Here is a 20,514-nt window from a genome sequence, read left to right on the forward strand (position 1 = left end):
TTCTTGAGGTAGGATTGTATTGCTATAAACTTCTCTCTTAGAACTGCTTTTGCTGCGTCCCATAGGTTTTGGATCATTGTGTTTTCATTGTCATTTGTTTCTAGGTAGTTTTTGATTTTCTCTTTGATTTCTTCAGTGATCTCTTGGTTATTTAGTAGTGTATTGTTTAGCCTCCATGTGTTTGTATTTTTTACAGGTTTTTTTCCTGTAATTGATATCTAGTCTCATAGCATTGTGGTCGGAAAAGGTACTTGATACAATTTCAATTTTCTTAAATTTACCAAGGCTTGATTTGTGACCCAAGATATGGTCTATCCTGGAGAATGTTCCATGAGCACTTGAGAAGAAAGTGTATTCTGTTGTTTTTGGATGGAATGTCCTAAAAATATCAATTAAGTCCATCTTGTTTAATGTGTCATTTAAAGCTTGTGTTTCCTTATTTATTTTCATTTTGGATGATCTGTCCATTGGTGGATGTGGGCTGTTAAAGTCTCTGACTATTATTGTGTTACTGTTGATTTCCCCTTTTATGGCTGTTAGCATTTGCCTTATGTATTGAGGTGCTCCTATGTTGGGTGCATAAATATTTACAATTGTTATACCTTCTTCTTGGACAATTGTTATATTTTCTTCTTGGATTGATCCCTTGATCATTATGTAGTGTCCTTCTTTGTCTCTTGTAATAGTCTTTATTTTAAAGTCTATTTTGCCTGATATGAGAATTGCTTCTCCAGCTTTCTTTTGATTTCCATTTGCATGGAATATCTTTTTCCATCCCCTCACTTTCAGTCTGTATGTGTCCCTAGGTCTGAAGTGGGTCTCTTGTAGACAACATATGTACAGGTCTTGTTTTTGTATCCATTCAGCCAGTCTATGTCTTTCGGTTGGAGTATTTAATCCATTTACATTTAAGGTAATTATTAATATGTATGTTCCTATTACCATTTTCTTAACTGCTTTGGGTTTGTTTTGTAGGTCTTTTCCTTCTGTTGTGTTTCCTTCCTTTAGCATTTGTTGTAAAGCTGGTTTGGTGATGTTGAATTCTCTTAATTTTTGCTTATCTGTAAAGGTTTTAATTTCTCCATCGAATGTGAATGAGATCCTTGCTGGGTAGAGTAATCTTGGTTGTAGGTTTTTCCCTTTCATCACTTTAAATATGTCCTGCCACTCCCTTCTGGCTTGCAGAGTTTCTGCTGAAAAATCAGCTGTTAACCTTATGTTATTTGTTGCTTTTCCCTTGCTGCTTTTAATATTTTTTCTTTGTATTTAATTTTTGATAGTTTGGTTAATACGTGTCTCAGCATGTTTCTCTTTGGGTTTATCCTGTATGGTACTCTCTGTACTTCCTGGACTTGATTGACTGTTTCCTTTCCAGTGTTAGGGAAGTTTTCAACTCTAATCTCTTCAAATATTTTCTCAGACCCTTTCTTTTTCTCTTCTTCTTCTGGGACCCCTATAATTTGAATGTTGGTGTGTTTAATGTCCCAGAGGGTCTGAGGCTGTCCTCAATTCTCTTCATTCTTTTTTCTTTATTCTGCTCCCTGGCAGTTATTTCCACCATTTTATCTTCCAGCTCACTTATCTGTTCTTCTGCCTCAGTTATTCTGTTATTGATTCCTTCTAGAGTATTTTTAATTTCAGTAATTGTGTTGTTCATCACTGTTTGTTTGCTCTTTAGTTCTTCTAGATCCTTGCTAAATGTTTCTTGTATTTTCTCCATTCTATTTCCGAGATTTTGGATCATCTTTACTATCATTACTCTGAATTCTTTTTCAGGTAGCTTGCCTATTTCATCTTCATTTATTTGGTCTTGTAGGTTTTTACCTTGCTCTTTCATCTGTAACATATATTTTTGTTGTTTCATTTTTTTCTTTTTTTTAATGGATGGTGCTGTATTCCTGTCTTACTGGTTGTTTGGCCTGAGACTTCTAGCAGTGGAGTTTGCAGGCAGTTGGATAGAGCTGGATCTTGGTGCTGAGAGGAGGACCTCTGGGCGGCCTCACTGCAATTGATATTCCCTGGGGTCTGAGGTTCTCTGTTAGTCCAGCAGTTTGGACTTGGAGCTCCCACCACAGGAGCTCGGGCCCGACCTCTGGCCTGGGAACCAAGATCCCACAAGCATGTGGCAGGCGAAGTAATGGTCCCCCAAAGACATGGACATCCAGATCCCTGGAACCACCTAGCTGGTACGTGGCAATGGGGACCCAGAGCTGCCGGAGGGGCAGGGTGGCGGCCTGGTGTCCTCAGGGTCAGAGCTGGGCCATCTGTGCCGCCCGCACCACCCAGCGTGCCAGGGACTCTGCCTGGGCTTGACAGGCGTCTGTGCCCCAGATTCACATCCAATCCGAGGTCGCAGATTTACATCATTGACCCCAGTTTTACGTCTGAGGCCCCGAATTTACATCTGAGGCCCCGGTTTTACGTCCTGCATGTTTTTTTATGTTACTAGAATAGAGATCTTAGTTTAGCTGACTCTGGAAGGGCTATGACTATCTAGCATTAAAAATGAACAAATAAAACTATTTGTCCGTAGAGTGACACATTTGTGGGACTCCAGGGTCCCAGGAGTTTCCTAGTGTTTTGAAGATGAGAGTGTAGGCTAAATGACATTTTGGTGCTCAGAATGTGTCTGACCCTCAAAGTGCACTTCACCAGCCAAGGAAAAGATCACTTACCTTTGTTTTTTTTGTTTTTGTTTTTGTTTTGTTTTTTAACAGGTTCTACCCCCCAACCTCCTTAACTAGTAAAAAGAATATAGAACTATAACATGAGCAAAGGATACTGGGTCACCCATTTAAGGAAAGGTTATTTGGATTTATGGAATTTGTGTTTGTTGTTTTTCTTCTTCTTCTTCTTTTAAATAAGTAAGGGTGAGAGTCTGTGTATGGTATCGTTGGCAGAGCACCAGTCTACATGTGAGAAGACCTAGTCCTCCCTCTGGTACTGTTACCTTGCTGTTTTACCTTGGAAAAACAACTTAACCTCTCTGATCCTCCATTTTCTCATTTCTTAAGAGAAGCAGGGTGGGCCAAATGTACGGACGTGGCACCTGGAGCTCCCAGACCCCTGGCAGGAGCCAGCACGTCATTGGACCTCAGCAGGCTCAGCCACCAACTCATTCCTCAAGTCGGCCTGGGGATTTGTTTTTGTCCTTCCAGATCTTTTTTTAACCTTTAAAACAACAACAACAACAACAATAACAACTCTGGACATTCCCTTATGGTCAGCCTAGTAAATTAATCTGTCTTACAAATACAAAGTTCCATGGACCGGCCTTGACACTCTCTTCCCTTCCCTGATGCAGAGCCATCACGCTGGAGAACCAGCTGGTGATCCTGGCAGCGACGGCCAGCGACGCAGGGGCTTACTATGTGCAGGCCGTCAACGAGAGGAATGGGGAGAACAAGACCAGCCCACTCATTCACCTGAGCATAGCAAGTGAGTGCCAAAATCCCACATGGTCATTGTGAAAGCAGTAACTTCTGGATTTAATTAATAACCGCCATCTCAAGGGGCATTTTGCAATAAATCTTACCTCTCTGGGTTAGTGATTATGGTTCAGTATTGATCCAGTGTCTATAGCTGCTTTCTTTGAACTGATAGGCAGAAAATGTGAATCTGACCGGTAATTCTAAATACAGGATCTTATTTGTTTGGGGGAATTTAAAATAACATTTTTGCTTTTGTACTCTGTTAATGTGTATGGTTTTTAACAACAACAAAACATCTTTTGCCTTATAAGGAGTTGTATCCATGAAACTTGAGACTAGATTTGGCCACAGGTTATGTCCTTTTACTTTAATTTAAAAAAAAATCTTTGAGAAAATATATATACTAAGTTGTGTTAAAATTAGGAGTATATCTTAAGAATAACTAAAAGCCCGGATCATGAAGAAAATACACACACATCACAGTTAAATGTTCAGTTAATTAAGGATGCTTTAGTTTGAGGCAACTTAGTTTAAATATTTGGCCTTTGAAAGAAGGCTCCAGAAATTCTACTAGGAAGAGTTGGTTGCCGGAGAAGGGGGAAATGACCAGAAGCAAGAACTTGGAGCTAAAAGAGAACAACAGGTGCATCTCAGAGATGCCACCAAATGTCTGCAGCGTGAAGCTTCATGGTATGAAATGCAGTGATTATGCTGTTGAGAAAATACAGTTGGGAAATGGTCATGGTAGATTTCAAAATATTATGATCATGTCATACAAGAGCGAGTTAAGTGGATTTGTCTGTATAGTGGTAGATTTCATCTTTTTAAAAACCACCTTGAAGGAATGGCTTTCCCGTTCGGGTAGTTTGAAAAGTTTTGTTTCATACACGGGATAGACCGTAGTGTTTGCTACTCCTGGTCCTTGAGGAATCCAGTTGCTTTAGGCCTAACAGAGTTTACTGGGTGAACAGCACCACAGTCAGGAGACGGTGGGCATTAACTGCGTGTGCTCCCACATGCCCCGCACATGCCCATCAAGTGCTCCTAGGTGGCCACCACCCTGCCACCAGCTCCTAATTTCTAGGAATTGAGTCCTCAGCTCCAGACCACAGGCAGTGCAGATCTGGCCATCAGCGGGGCCTTTGTGGTGCTTTGGAGAGTTGTGTCCATTGATTAAGTGTAGGGCTCACAAGGTCCAGTGCATGTTGTACTGCTATTTAAAAGGACCCTATGAATCAAGAATCATAGTAGAAAAAGAATGATTTATGGAGATTTTTCAGTATTAATAATAAAAGATGGAAATTTTGTTATTAAATATATTGTGATAATTTTAATGACTTCCAACTTTTATAATTAGAGCCGTTTATTCTGTTTAGCAAATCTGATTCAGCACTCAATTGTAATATACATACTAGGATAATAATAGGTCAAATTGGTGGAATTCTGAGTCAGAAACAAAAAAATTGACATTAGTCTATTAGAAGAGGGGGGAAAAAATTCCACAAATATTCTGGTTAACTTGATGCTAATAACATCACGAAGGTATGAAGTAGTCCGCACCTAGTAGTTTCCTACATGCCCACTCTACAAAGCCAGTAGAAAATAAAACGAATACAGTGAATTTGTAAGTTGCCGTACTAACGCCATACCATGCGTTAGATAATTGGAATATGTAAATTTTTAAATAATTTCAGTGTCTACTCTAACCAAGAAGCATATTGGAAGCAGCTCATAAATATTATAATTAACTGCCTTGCATTTCGTTCCCTTGTGTAGTTTTATCTTTTCATTAGCACTGGGTAAAATGTGTAGAAGGTGAGATATAAGGAAGTTGATGGTATGGACGGACTTATTTTAAATCTTAGGAGAAAACCTGCATTCTGTCCCCATCTGTGTTCTTTGCTTTTTATGGGGACCAGGTAAAATGTGACAAGTAAGGAGGTTGAGGAAATGGCCTTATTTTAATTCTTGGGTGAACCTCACTGTTGATGTGTTAGATTTACCTAAAATTTAAAGGGCACCCAATCATGCATTTTCTCACTAAAATTCTATTTTGAAAAGCTCTGAAGATCAGAAGTCTTGATAAATCTGCAGAAAACCCCAGAATTGATTGTTTATTTATTTATTTATTTATTTAAATAGTCTCTTTTTTTAAATTCTATTTACTTATTTTTGGCTGCGTTGGGTCTTCGTTGCTGTGCGCGGGCTTTCTCTAGTTGCAGCGAGCGGGAGCTGCTCTTTGTTGCGGTGCGCGGGCTTCTCATTGCGGTGGCTTCTCTTGTTGTGGAGCACGGACTCTAGGCGCGCGGGCTTCAGTAGTTGTGGCGCACGGGCTTAGTTGCTCCGCAGCATGTGGGATCTTCCCGGACCAGGGATCGAACCCTGGCAGGCAGATTCTTAACCACTGCGCCACCAGGGAAGTCCCTGTTTATTTATTTTCATTTTTATTTACTTATGTTTTAATCTTTTCGGCCATGCTAATTGGTTTGTGGGATGTTAGTTCCTCCACCAGGGATTGAACCCTTGCACCCTGTAGTGGAAGCTTGGAGTCCTAACCACTGGACTGCTAGGGAATTCCCCAGAACTGATTGTTTAAATTTGCTCCTTTCTGGACTGCAACGAACGCTGTAAGGGGAGAAACTGCAGTTCAGGACTTCCCAGGCAGCACCGTGTGAGGCTGTGAAATACAGAGGGTGTACAACCCCACTGGATTTATTATGGAGTTAGATACTCTCAAGACCTATTCATGCAGGTAGTAAGATGCAGTGTGTTCTGCAGACTTAGACATCTTTTTTCTTTTTCCTAATGTAGGCTTCGTAAAAACGCCAAACAAGATTGATGAAAAATTTTAAAAACTTGCCAGCCAGCAATTCTGAAGAATCTAAAGATATTACAGCCAATTATCATTTAACGATGATAAATTTTCCCTTGGCATCAGGAGAATAAAGTAGGGAACCTTTCTGTAGTGAATATGATCAAGGTGGTAGGGTACTGGAAATTAAATTCCTGGTGGATTGCACTGTAATTAATTTAAAAGTGGAAAGTGCTATGCGGCCCACCTCTTGTTTGCAGTCATCATAATAAACTGTTCCTCCTGCAGGGACAGCCTAGTGTCAAGGTGGAGTAGCACTCAGGGCCAGCCTTGCCTCGAAACATCAAAATGCGTGATGCGCTCTCCCCCAGCTAACAGGAGGAGGTGACATATTTTCCCAAACAACTGTGTACTTGAGAGTTCAAAACCTCACCACCTTTTCAGTTGCTAAATATTTTGGCTGCACTTGAAGCTTATGGGAAGCAAAAGATAAAGACGGTTGAGATAAAAATAAATAAAATTTTTAAAAAGCATGACAATTAGAAGTGAAATGCAGTCCCGTCATGGTACCGCCTGCTGTTTTGTGCATTATTATCCCTTAACTACCCCCCCCCCGCCCTTTTATATGGTTAAGAGGGTAAGTTACAGCATGTTCTGCACAGGTATTTCCTGTTGGGAAGGAGAGGACTTCTCTGAACTATCCATTCTCCTGCTCCCAGTGAAAGCTTGCCACCATCTCAGGGGTGGATTCACTTTGAAGTTTTAATGTGACGTGAAGCCAGCAGATGTTAAGGCCATAGGTGGGACTGCTGAAGTGCCCTGCATGAATTTTTCATCGCTGGCTCCCGTGGCTCAGCTGCACACCAGAAAAAGAATGGGCTGAACTCGCCTGAGAGTGCACATTTCCATTCTGAGGTCAAACTCAGGCAAGCTTTATACACCTGTCAACCTGTTTTTGGTTTTCACTTTGAAGATTTTACATTGAGTTAACTTGTGTGGATCAGGTCTTCCGAACTGAATTAATATGTAAATGAGAGTTTCTTTTTGAAGATGAGAAGAATTCTGTACAGTGATTAACTAATTGTTTAAATGCCATTGTACATACCTTAGACACATGATCAGCTCTGACCCAATCTTCAGAATGTCCAGCGTAATGAGATTCTCTGCTGGAGATGAAGCTTAGATTAGAAAAGAAATGACTGCCTCTCTCGCCTCTCTCATTTTAATGTCTGCTCCTCAAACAACATTTGCAGATGGGGTATCATTTCAGCTGATCCTCCTTCAGGCTGGCAAACCCTTGCTTTTAATTCTGACGACCACTTAACATTCTTTTGTCCTCTATAATTCTAATTTGACTGCAGACCTCATGTATGGTTAGTAGTTGAAAGTGAATTCCTGAGAATAATGTCTAGAAACAGTCGTCCAAGAGGACTGCCCTGTAAAACATGGCTTTTGTGTGCCCGGATAAAATTCTGTCTTATTTTCTTCATGCTTCTAACATTATAGGGAGAGAAGGACCAGGCATAAGCCTCTCAGTTGTTCTTTGACATGAATTGGATGGCCGAAGCCGTAGGACCGGTTTGAAATGTTATTAAAGAGCAATCCTGAGGCAGTGTCTATATTATAAATGACCGATTTCAGATCCAGCTATGGCTTTATAGGGTAAATGGTACTTGACTGCCAGAATTTTCAGAAACATAAACAGGAAGTGTACTTTACAGTAGAATGATGAGTTTAATCGTTTAGCATGTATGGACCTGCTAAGTAGGGTATGTAATGAAGCATACGACATGCTCTGCCCAGACCTCCCGGAGCTGGTTATGGAAGGAGCTAAGTCTAGGCTATGGTCTCTGAAGCCTTTTTATAGGCACACCATCAGTAAGGAAGCCTTGACATTCACCCCTGGTATATGCATACTGAGCTGTTTATAAAGTACGAGTATTTAGCTGTCGTACAAAAAGGTGAAATACTGAAAGGTGAAATAAACGGTATCTTGCTAATCATGAAAGTTTCATTCCATCTTTAGTTCATGTCTCACAGCACAATATACCATTTGTGAATGAAAATCCATACTTTACTTGGTCTTCCTGATAGTTTGTTCTCTGGACGAGTTCTTCCGACATCTGATTACAGAGGACCGTTTGTCCTGGAACGTGGCTGATGGAGAGCACAGGTGTCAGTGTTGCCATTTGTGTCTGTGTCGCTCCTTTGTGCCAGACTTGTGAGTAACTCACATCTGTGATTTCTTCCCAGGTGTACTTTTGTATCCAGTTACCTACCCTGTGAGAGTTAGTTCAGTTAAAACTAAGTACACAAATACGTAAATCCACCTACCGGGCAAAGGTGAAACCACAGCCCATTGGAAAGTTCTGACAGCAAACAGATATAGGAAGGCATGCTGTGCACCTTGAAAATGAGAGTTTTTAGATCTCCCTTGGGGCAGCTTGCATGCAAAGTGTGACGGACCCATCCCACTGATTGACCCCATCTGCACAATAGCATTAGGGGTTTGTTTTCTTCTTATGGTTTCAGTTCAAAGACACAAATGAAAATGCCAGTCCTGATAGTTTGTTTCCGAACCCAATGTATGTATAAATGGTGGTGAATGAGGTTTAGAAGAAGCATACAGCTGGGGATTCTCAACCAGACTTGAGAAAAAAAGGACAAAGTGATTAAAAAATAATGAGGCCCTAATTCTCTTCTCACCTCCGCAAGACAAAACTGGGTTATTTTTGTTATCTACTCATGTTCTTTCCATGGAATTCCCATCTCTCCTCATCCCAATCTGTCTTTCTTTTCCCCTTTGTGACTTATTTCAGCCTAATTTCACCCTTGGGAAATCTTAGGGCATTGGGTTAAACGATGAATTGTAATTTGCCCTCAACTTTTGAACACATTTGAGATGCCCAACGTCCTCACTCTCCCAAAGCAACACTCTTCAGATCGGGCTATGAGTACCTCTCAGGGTGCCCACAGGTCTCCAAGAGGGTGAGCAAGCATGTATAATGCTCAGGACATCTGTTTCCAGGTGCTTTCTTATACACTTTCCAAAAATCAGATAATCCTGGGAATTCCCTGGCGGTCCAGCGGTTAGGACTTGGCGCTCTCACTGCTGAGAGGTCCAGGTTCGATCCCTGGTTGGGGAACTAAGATCCCGCAAGCTGCAGCGAGGCCAAAAATAATAATAATAATAATAAAATAAAAATTAGAAAATTTAAAAAATTAAAATCAGATCATCCTGAGGATGCCTGTGTGTCAAGGGGCTCTTCTCTTATGGGCACGTGTCACATCCATCCCGACTCTTTAGTACAGGCATTATCTGAGGCTAGACACTTCCAGGTGCCAAACAAAGGGGTAACTAAATATCAGTGTCAGAACTGGGAAAGTGAAGTGCTCTAGTAACTGGGAAATAAATCATTTTATAAATCAGGAGTTTTCAATTCCCTGCTGTCTACAAAATGAGGCAACACCCAAATGCATTGTCAGCTGACATTTTATTACAAATAATTTCTGGTGATTGATTGCTGAGTGATAGGAAGTCCCCTTGCTCTTAGGACAAGAAGACATTTCCAGCCCACCTGCAGCTTGGAGCCACTGACTAACTCCACTCAGTGTGGAGTAGAAGGGAGTGTGTCACTTCCGGGCCATGTGTTTAAGAGCCAGCAAGTCACCTTCATGCTCTGCCTTCCCCCTGGGGCCCACAGTGGCCGGGCCACTCATGGAGATGGTAGAGCCGCCAGGTAGAAGCTGCCCAGAGGCTGAATTAGTGCAGGGAAAGAACAGCCCTGGAGAATCACCCCGGCTGAATGGGACTCAATATAAGTGGGAAATAAAACTTGGTGTGCTAAGCACTGAGATTTCAGGGTTTATTTGTTATTGGAACAAAAAGTAGTCTATCCTAACTAATAAATTACCCTGTGACTTTTGGTATACTCAGAGGTGTTTAAACAATTGAGAGATATTTCTATAACAAAATTCCCTCCATTCTCATCTACTTTTTTCTATGAGCAAAATTTCCCAGCAGTTATTTTTACAAAAAAGAAAAGTAGGATTAGAATTAGGGTAAACCTTGCATCCATCTCTTGGAGAGATGCATTTCCAGTGATTTTTTTTTCTTTTATATATAATATTCATCAAAATTTGTTATACATGTATTTATCTTTTACAGACTGCAAGTAATAATTGTAGCAATAACTCAATCCAAGAGGGTTTTTTTAACCCCAGAGGCATATGGTTGCTGGGAATTTTTAATTTATATACATATTTTTTTCAGAGGCTATGATAGGGTGATCAGTAAAATACTTTGAATCATTAAATATAGTAAATTAAGATAAAATTTTGTGGGAAGAGTAGAATGGAAATACCAGTTCAGGAAGAAAAATAGAAATGATGTAAACTTTCTGATATTAAAAATTAGTGCTTGTTCATGTATTGTTTAAATGGGTGATGCTGTGTATCAAATCCTTAGACCTACTCTATCAAATATTTAGGTTCCTTTGGATACATATAAAAGAGTGCTGCAATAGTTGATATTACTAAAATACACTAGAATATTAAAATATTAAAATACACTGGAAATTATATTCTTTGCAGTTCTTCAAATCTGTGTTGAAAACCTTTAGATGTCAACTTGAATTGTGGAAGTGATAGTTTTAGGAGATATAAGAGCAAAGCTGTTCTAAGCTATATCAGATTTGATGAGAATTTACAAATAAGCTGTTAAGTGATTCCCCAAGGGCATAGGTAGAGGAAGGGCACTGGTGCTCCTTGAGCTGGTGACAGGCGTTCATGTGCACCTTCCTTCCGTATTCGCCCTGCTCCTTAATGACCAGCCTGTTTCAAAGCTGAGGGCACCGAGGCCCTAAGTGTTAGGTTATTGATGGAAATCACAAGAATAGTAAATGGGGAGTTGAGAATTCAAGTCAAGGTTTATTTGACTCCCAGCGCCCCCCGTTTCTCCTGGAAGGAGGCTGGGCATGCCCTTGGTGCCAACATATGAACAGATGAGGGAAGCCCAAGGAAGAGGCCAAACTCGGGGAAAGTAGCCGTCCTCCGAGTCAGCCCTCCTTTTGCACTGGAGATTCTCCGTCAAGAGCTCTTACACACCCGACCTCAGAGGAGCTTGGCTGTGTTTTAAAAAGCGAGAGCTTCTGTTTTGATGCCAGAACTCAACTTTAATAATTTCTCCAAACCACCTCTCCTCCTGCCCCTTTGTTAACCATACCAATTTAAATGATTATATTCAGATATTTAAACACAGGACTCTTTTCATTGTGGCAGTTTTAGAACTGTAAATAGAAGTAACCCTAATGACTTTTACCCTTGGCTTTGGATCCAGTGTCTTCAGACACATCCTGAATTTAGGTGACTGAGAATTTAAGATCATTGCACTATAGGCTCATACTATGGAAGCATAACATTTCAAAACTTATATGGAGAGCGACTCAACATTTTAACTTACTCATGCAGTCAGTATCTTCCTAGCTCTCATCACTTCAGATATTACATTCACTGAAGTGCTTTGTCTGATTTCTCTGACGCTATAATTGATATGGAAAGATAAGAAATTTTTAGAGGGCACAGACAAAGGGGATAGAAAACTGAATTTTCCTTACAGTCATTTTATGAACTCTAACATCTATTCATTATACATCTTGTTTGGGGAAACCTCAAGCAAAGTAATGGTTATCGGCTGAGATGAGACCACAGAACTAGTTGTTAGTTGTAAATACAATTTTCTCAGTCATTGAATACAAATGACGCACACTTCCCAGTACTCTTTCCTTTTATGAATGAGTTCAATATTCTGAATCTGTTAATTCAGAAACATCTGGTTAGCTTCTCTTCCTTAAGAGTTTTTGAGGTTTTCAAACTCCAGCTTGTAGATTATTTATATTGCAGAATTGTTTTCAATTTTTAAAACCATGTTGAAAGTCCTTAACCTGGTTGCTGCTTTGTGTATGCAGCCTAACATTTGGTCACCTTCTGATGACAGCTCAGATCTACCTTTACCACTTAGTCATAATGTTTTATTACTGATCACAATAAATGATGTTCTTTTGGCTCTTATAGAAGGCAATTACAGCAGGTAAGTAAAACTGTAGATCTTTGCATGGTAGCTGAGAATATTAAATCAAGCCTTAAGAAAACTGGGTAAAGTATTGTTAAAGTGAAAGGCCACTTAGCTCCTGTGAAGACCATTACCAGATCCAAGGTGCTGGATTCCCCACTTTTCCAAGAACACTTTGATTCTGAGATATAGAGGGGTGGGATGGGGAGGGTGGGAAGGAGACGCAAGGGGGAAGAGATATGGGGATATATGTATATGTATAGCTGATTCATTTTGTTATAAAGCAGAAACTAACACACCATTGTAAAGCAATTATGCTCCAATAAAGATGTTAAAAAAAAGATGGAATTTATATCAGAAATAATAGAAGCCAGGAATTTATCTTAAGATGTAGACTCTTTGTGTGTTCCGGTCAGTGAGTTCTTAGCAATGGTCTCTGCCTATGAGTCTCTGTTATTTCAGGTAATTATTCTGCCTATACCCTCTTACCTTTTATGATCTTCAGAAATATCCTCCTTGGCACAAAATCAGTTCCCACTCTCAGAGCCTAGTGTAGATAGCTGTCTTTGTGGCAAAGCAGGTCATCAGAGAGTGTAAGAAATGTGACTTCTGATTGTCAGTGTAACTTGCTGTTGGCCCAGGAATATCTGGCAAGTGTAGCTTCTTAAGGTGGATTCTGAGGACTATTATTCTGCATAGTTTTATAAAATCATAAAAAAGTGAGCTGGGGATTTTCTGGTTCACCTTAGTTATAGACATGAATGACCCTCCGGTGAGTCTGAAGGCTGTACTGTGTGATTTTCCGAGGGAACAAGATACAAGCAAAAACCCAGAAGTACAAAAACTCTAGTGAAAGACTTGAAAGAATGACTGTTTTTTTAATTTTGGTCCCCAACTTGGACTTAGGAGTAGGAGTTAGAACTTGAAAAGAAATGTCAGTGGTGGCAACCCATTCAGCTGACCCCGTGGAGTGGGCTGTTTGTTTGTTTGCCTGTTTTACTGATAATGGAGTTTGTTGAGCTGCATCCCATCTGGTATTAAGTGTCCCACACTATGCTTCTCCCTTCACTTTCCTTGAAAGATTGTTGCACACGCTAGTATATCTCCCTGTCAGTGTGTCACTCCATGGCTATATTAATTCAGACAGGGCTGAATCACACAAAGATTTGCTCTCATTTGGGAAGGTTTCTAGCACAAATGTGCTCCAGAATTCAGCCTTCTGCCTTTCCTTTCCTTAAGACTTTGGGAAGCACACTGATTAGTCAGAATGATTTATGTATAGAAGCCATACAAAGAGGTTGACCTTTGGTTATTAGCTCATTTAAGAGAGTTTCAGGAGTTTCACATGTCTTTGGTCTACTCAGGAAGACCAAACCTAATAGAGAAAATGGCCTCAGGAAAAAATTATGCAAAAATATTACTATCATAAAGAAATATAAAATGAATAGGAAATATTTAGAGCCTTTCATTTCTTTGTTCATTTGAGTTACAACTTTAAAAAAAATTATGACAGAAAGCATGTTCTTGATGAAAATCAAGGCAGCAGTTCTGCTTCCTTGAACTCTGTACTGGCATTGAGATTAGCTGGATTGTATCCACCTCTGAAGTCTGCACCTGAAGGACTGGATATGAAACCATTGTGCCTCCACTGGCTTCGGTGCTAATTCGTTGGTACCACTGCCATGTGGGCATGGTGGTCATTAAGTATTTTGAGTATCGCCCTAGCCTGGAAGAACACTCGATGCATAGAAAAGTAGCCTTATCATCATTATGGGCACAGCTTGCATACTTTGCTGTTCTGGAGTCACCCCTACACCATGTCTGTGTTCGTCCCTGTATGTCTGAGGAAAAGCAGTCAGAAGTGCTGCAGGGTCATTTCCTTTGACTTTTAGGGTCGTCTTGTCTCATTTTTGTTCCAAAATGTATAACCCCCCCATTTAAAAAAAATCAGATTTCCTTTCTGGTATTTTGTTCAGAAACACTGAGCATCTCATATCTACCAGGCATTATGCTTGACACTGAGGAAACTGAATAAGACACATGGTCCTTGCCTTTCCTGAGCTTGCTTTTTCTTGAGGAGAGGCAGATCCATGAACAAATGACAAGAATACAGTGTGTTAAATGCCAAATGAAACGGACTTCGGTAGAAAATGTGGAAGCACAGGCAAAGGAGCAATTAATTTTGCTTCCGAGGTCAGAAGAGCATTGTTAGCAGAACTTTCACCTTCCCTTTCGTGTATGGAGAGGTGCGGCACCAGTGAGATAATTAAGAAGAGGAGATTTGGGGTAGGACGGTGCTCGGTGTGACTGCGGACCATTGTAACTGCTGTCCTGTTGTCTGGTCCCCTGGTCTGCACTTTGAGTGTCGCCCAGCACATCGGCATCTCCTACAGCCTCATCTCTTTATGTGTACTGTCTTATCTCCACCAGAACGGAAGTTCCACGAGGCCAGGGATTTTTGTCTGTTTTCCCTTGCAGCTAGAAGTATACATGAAAAGTCATAGGGACTCCGTAAAGACTCATTCAGTGAATGAATGAAGCAATTAGGAACCAAATGCATTGCTCTTTCTCCTGTCTTTGTTCTTCGCCCTGTGCAATGGACCACTGTTTGTACTCTCCTTTTCTTGATCTCTCTGCAACTTTGGCTTCTCAGGTACCTTCTCACGGCCTGTGCTCTTGTTCTCCCTCCGGCTCCTTTTCTTTGGGTGTTTCTAGCTCTTTTTGGTTCCCCTTACCCCCACGTGTGCGGACTCTCCATTGTCTAGTCCTTGGGTGCAATGTTTTATTTGTTTTTCTGCTGTTTACTTCTCCTTGGAGGACTCATTGATTCTGTGACTTTAAGTATCACCTTTGGTCAAATGTTCTCTCCAGACATTTCTCAGTGTTCAGTCCTTGCTAAGTGGAAAGTTGGATGAATCATTTTAAGTCCATTATGACTCTAAAATCCTGATTATCTTCTAATTTTTTAACTTCTTTGCCCGTTTTAGTAAAGATGCCCTAAAATGGAAGACTTGCCCCTGTGCATGTCTTCAATTATTGACGTTTTTCTGTTTAGTGACTTTGTTTGGTTCACTGGTCTCCGGCTTCCCTCTGTGTCTGTCTCTCCCTCATCCAAGAGATTATGCAGCTCCTGGTGACAGGGGACAAAGCTTGCCCGTCTGACCCAGTGATCGGGACGTCGGGCCCTGAGAACAGAATCCGTGGTGTTGCTGGACATTTTCACTTGGAAACTAAATTAGCCTGTGCCCTTGTACTCCCTACCCCAAGGCAGGTTCTTCCTCTCAATTCCATACAAAGTTATCTCACTCCCAGCTCTCACCTATCCCAAAACATGTACTAAGTCCCGGATTCTTCCAGCATGTTCATCCATCCATCCTCCATTATTTCCTTCACTCAGTATAGACTTATTGAGTACTTGGTAAGTGCCAGCACCATGCTGGGCATTGAGAATATACTGGGGGTCAAGGCAGACTGGGTTCTGCCTTCAGAGCTGACTTTGGTGGGAGGAGAAGGCAAGCAAGCACTTTTAATATGGGGAAGTTGGGGAATGGATGTTTTCCCACACATCCTGAGTTTCTGCCACTTCCATTTCTAATCCTTCACCTGCTATAAAAATAGGGTTGGTAAAGATAAAGTTAATATATGCAAAATGTGTGTTGAAACCACGCTTTTTTTAAAAAAATAATTTTATTTATTTATTTTTGGCTGCACTGGGTTTTCGTTGCTGTGCACAGGCTTTCTCTAGTTGCGGTGAGCGGGGGCTACTCTTCGTTGGGGTGTGTGGGCTTCTCATTGCGGTGGCTTCTCGTTGCGGAGCACGGGCTCCAGTAGGTGCAGGATGCGGCCTCAGTAGTTGTGGCTCGCGGGCTCTAGAGTGCATGCTCAGTAGTTGTAGCTCACAGGCTTAGTTGCTCCGCGGCATGTGGGATCTTCCCGGACCAGGGCTCAAACCCGTGTCCCCTGCATTGGCAGGCGGATTCTTAACCACTGCACCACCAGGGAAGTCCCTGAAGCAACACTTTTTTGAGAAGAGTTCACAGTGGTTCTTATTTATATAACTATTAGTGTGGGCTTTTACAGAGAAAATATGGAAAATTTTCAAGAGATGGATTATGTCGGAAATACATAGAACAAGTCAGTGGAATTATAGCCTTCAAGCCATAGGCGTCATTATTCTCATGAGTGGGGCCCTTCTGCGGGCAAAACTGACTGAGCTGTGTGAAATAATGCAGCGCCCGTGTTCTGCAAGCCCCGTATGTCAGACGGTAATTTAAAAAACGAGTTGCTTTACAAATGGACTATTAAAATAAGTTCTTCATCTCTAAGCCATTCAATATGTGATTTGTAGAAATTGATTTCCTCACAACTTATGTATAAGTTATATACATAACTTATATACGTATACATAAAGTAACTTAGATATATAAGTTAAGACTCTTGTATTAGCTTGGGCTGCCATAACAAGATACCACAGACAAGGCAGCTTAAATAACTTTTATTTTCTCATAGTTCTGGAGGCTGGAACTCCAAGAGCCAGGTGCCAGAGGGTTGCTTTCTGGTGAGACCTCTCTCCCTGCTTGCAGAGGGCCGTGTTCTCGGTGTTCTCTGGGCACCCATGGGGAGAGGGAAAGGGAGGAGGGTAGAGAGAGCAAGGGATGGAGAGATGGCTGACGTCTTTTCCTTCTCTAATAAGGACACCAGTCTTATCAAATTGGGGCACAACCTTATTACCTCATTGTACCTTAATTACCTCCTTAGAGGCTCTGTCTACAAATCCAGTCACAGGGGGGTTAGGGCTTCCACATATGGACTTTAGGGGGACACAATTCAGTCCATAACAACTCCCCATTCCTTCTTCCTCTTGTGGCTTCTTTCCTAGGGTATTACTCTAGATCAGAAGTCCAAACTACCCATTTGTGGGATATGTTTACTCCTTGACTGTGTTGCCTTTAGCCTGCACAATACCTTAAAAATACATGAGCCGGTATTTAAAAGTGGAGAGAAACTTTTCTGGCTTCGAAAACTATTTGACGAATTGGCCACCTCCCCCGTTTGAACGGCTTATTCAGTTGAGCTCCTCCTCCTGAGGCAGAGGCTCTAGTCTTCCTGTGGAGCACACTCATCTTTGTTTTGGGGAAACATTCATTGTGGAACGTTAAATTATTGCAGATTTAGAACTATGTGAGGGGCAGGTGTTTTAGAGGAGAGATTAAGGTTCTTCGTTCTTGAGGTAACTTGGGTCTTTGTGTTGACAGCCCTCTTCTTTGGAGAGAAATGTTTCTGAATCTTATGTTGGTTCTTTCACATTAGCTACTGAGCTGGGAGCATTTGCGCTGTGACCTATGAGCCAGTAGGAGTTCCTGTGATGATGGGGACCTTCTCTATTTGAACTGCACAGTGTGGTGGCCAGCACCTGCATAGGGCTGTTGAGTACTTGGAATGTGACTAGTGCGATTGAGAAAGTGGATTTTCAATTTTATTAATTTCAACTTATTTTAATTTTAATACCCCATGTGTCCAGAGACTACCATATTAAACAGGACAGTTCTGTACGAATGCCTAACACTCTGTGTACAAAAAGAACTCCCATTGAAACTACCCACATGACCCATCTTTGATCTCTGCGTGCTCCTGGACTTGTCTAGAAGTGGTGAGGGCTGGTCATGACCAGTAAGACTTTGACTCCAGGCCCCCTTGTTCGTATGAGTGGGATACATACCTAAGGTTCAGTTACCGAAGGTCTGTGGCTGTGCAGCAGTTCGCAGGGGGAGAATTTCCTTTAGCAAATGTAATTGGTCAGTCATTCCTTTGGGGCAGCTGCACTGCACATCGCCAGGGTCTATAATAATCTATAGTAATGGTGCCCGAAAGACGTGGTCAGTGCAAGGCCTGCGTGATGTACACGGCAAATGCTGATGACCATTCCACAGTGATTTATAGAATACCTCTTACGCACCAAGCCTTGTGCTAGGCAATGGACAGTTAGGGAAGCCAAGGATGAGAGGGTCATCTCATTAAATAAATGATTAAAATAAGCATGTGAGCCATGATAGAGAGAAGCACAGATCACTATGGAAACCCCAGGGTGGGGCACCAAGCCACGTCTGGGGGAACTGGGAAGGTTTTTCCTGAAGGTCTGGTGCTGAACTGAGATCTACGTGTTGAGTAAGACTCAGATGGCTGAAGAGTTGGGGAGGAGGCGGCCCTGAGGGGGGAACAGCAGTGCCTGGAGTCAGCAGACGCTGCTCTGTTCACAGACGGAATATACCAACTTCCAAGACGAGAGCAAGGCCCTGCCCTAGCGGAGGCCGAGAGAGGACTGTTCAGGAAATGGGAACAACCTCTCAGAAGCCGGGAGAGTCCATGTAAATGCTGAAGAGCTGGTGGCGCGGGACGCACATCCCCCTCAGGACAGCGGTGGGTGAGCTGAAGCTGAGTAGCTGTTGCTCACGCCCTGGGTGCCTTTACTCACCCGCCAGTGTCTCCGCTGCCCCGGACTGTGGCCCCAGCAAGGACACCCGCCAGGCACCATTTATTATAGTGTTCGCCCCGTTCCCTTTCTTACAGCAGAGAAATCTTTTGCTATGCCCAGTCTCTACCAAAAAGAAGTGAACGAAAGGTAGACAAAGACGTTGGAGAGCATCTCACACCGCTCAGTGAAGTCGTTTTTGCTGCCTGGCTGCCTGGGCCCTGCAGGCATTAGTTTGGGCAAAGGCACGTCCCCTCTGCTCACCACTAACTGATGGGGTTAATCTAGATCCGGGATCTTCAGATCAGGGTTCAGTTACTCCAGGGACCCTCAGAGATGGATGCTTTTCCGGGAATCAGTTTCTACCCACAAACTCACACATGTACTGTCTCCCAGACTGATCCGCCTGAGGAACGTCAGCAATAGAGGGGCAGACCCTTCACCTTCCTTTCTCAATTGCTTTTCTCCCACCGTGCAAAAGGAGAGCATTCCTCCCACCAAATGCTAACAGCCTTTCTTTGGTGCATTGCTCTGGGCTATCAAGCCCTCCGCCTGCCAGACAAAGGATCATTTCAAACATTGGGGTCAGTGCTGAGAAAGTGGATGACTTTAATAATTGGGTAAGAAATCCTCTTGCAAGTCAGGCGGCTTACAATTCGTAACTTTCAATAAAATGGAAGGAGGACCTAATCAAGTTGTCAGCCAGTAGATCATTAAAAAAAATGTTTGATGATAAATTACTATGTGACTTTGGGCATAACCATAGGAATAATGTCAAAGAAGTGACTGACACTGTTACAAAAAAACTTCCATTCCCATCTACTTATTTATGAAAATAAGTTTTCTCAGTGCATACATTTATAAAAACAAAAAATAGAAATAAAATTGATGCTGAACACTTTCTCATTTTAGCTAGAAGTAATATTCATCCATGAGTACATGAACTAATTAAAAAGAGAACAGTCTCATACATCTCATTGAGATGCATTTCCACTAGAATTTTACTTTTTATATTCAGTATTTTTCAAAATTTGTAATGATGTATATTGGCTTGATTATTAAGTATTAATAATAATTAGAATGGATAACCAACTCAGGAATTTTTTTAACATTTAGAGTTTCAGGATCACAGGAATTTGAAAAAAATGAAATAGCTATCCTTTCTTATGTAGAGAAGTGTGGTGTGGTACAGTGATAAAAGACTTCCAAACATAATACATATTACAGTGAAAAACAATTCTGCCGTGGATTGAAGGATGTAAAATTTCTAGGTATTAAAAGGAGATTTTTAAATGAATGATGGTAGGTATCATTTCACAGTAGAATCTAGGTCTCTTTAGATTCATTGAAAGTAGTGATCTGAAGTTTCGTTTAAAATACGCTAGAGGGGGGCTTCCCTGATGGCGCAGTGGTTGAGAATCTGCCTGCTAATGCAGGGGACACGGGTTCGAGCCCTGGTCTGGGAAGATCCCACATGCCGCGGAGCAACTGGGCCTGTGAGCCACAGTTACTGAGCCTGCGCGTCTGGAGCCTGTGCTCCCAACAAGAGAGGCCGCGATAGTGAGAGGCCCGCACACCCGTGATGAAGAGTGGCCCCCGCTTGCCACAACTAGAGAAAGCCCTCGCACAGAAACGAAGACCCAACACAGCCATAAATAAATAAATTTAAAAATGGTCCACATCAAAAAAAAAATCTTTAAAATACACTACAGGGCTTCCCTGCTGGCTCAGT

The 20,514-nt window shown here is 41.7% G+C and overlaps 1 protein-coding gene across 8 annotated transcripts in view; it reads left to right on the forward strand.

Moving 5' to 3' along the window:
* SDK1 (sidekick cell adhesion molecule 1) overlaps positions 1-20,514 on the forward strand; it is an 838,709-nt gene that overhangs the window by 490,663 nt on the left and 327,532 nt on the right. For all 8 annotated transcript variants that reach the window (XM_057528493.1, XM_057528492.1, XM_057528494.1 and 5 more), the window contains exon 5: positions 3,305-3,438. In XM_057528493.1, coding sequence (XP_057384476.1) covers positions 3,305-3,438 — 134 coding nt within the window. The remainder of the gene's footprint in view (positions 1-3,304; positions 3,439-20,514) is intronic.

The sequence above is a fragment of the Balaenoptera acutorostrata genome, chromosome 15 (genome assembly GCF_949987535.1).
Source record: "Balaenoptera acutorostrata chromosome 15, mBalAcu1.1, whole genome shotgun sequence".
Classification (NCBI taxonomy): Eukaryota; Metazoa; Chordata; class Mammalia; order Artiodactyla; family Balaenopteridae; genus Balaenoptera; species Balaenoptera acutorostrata.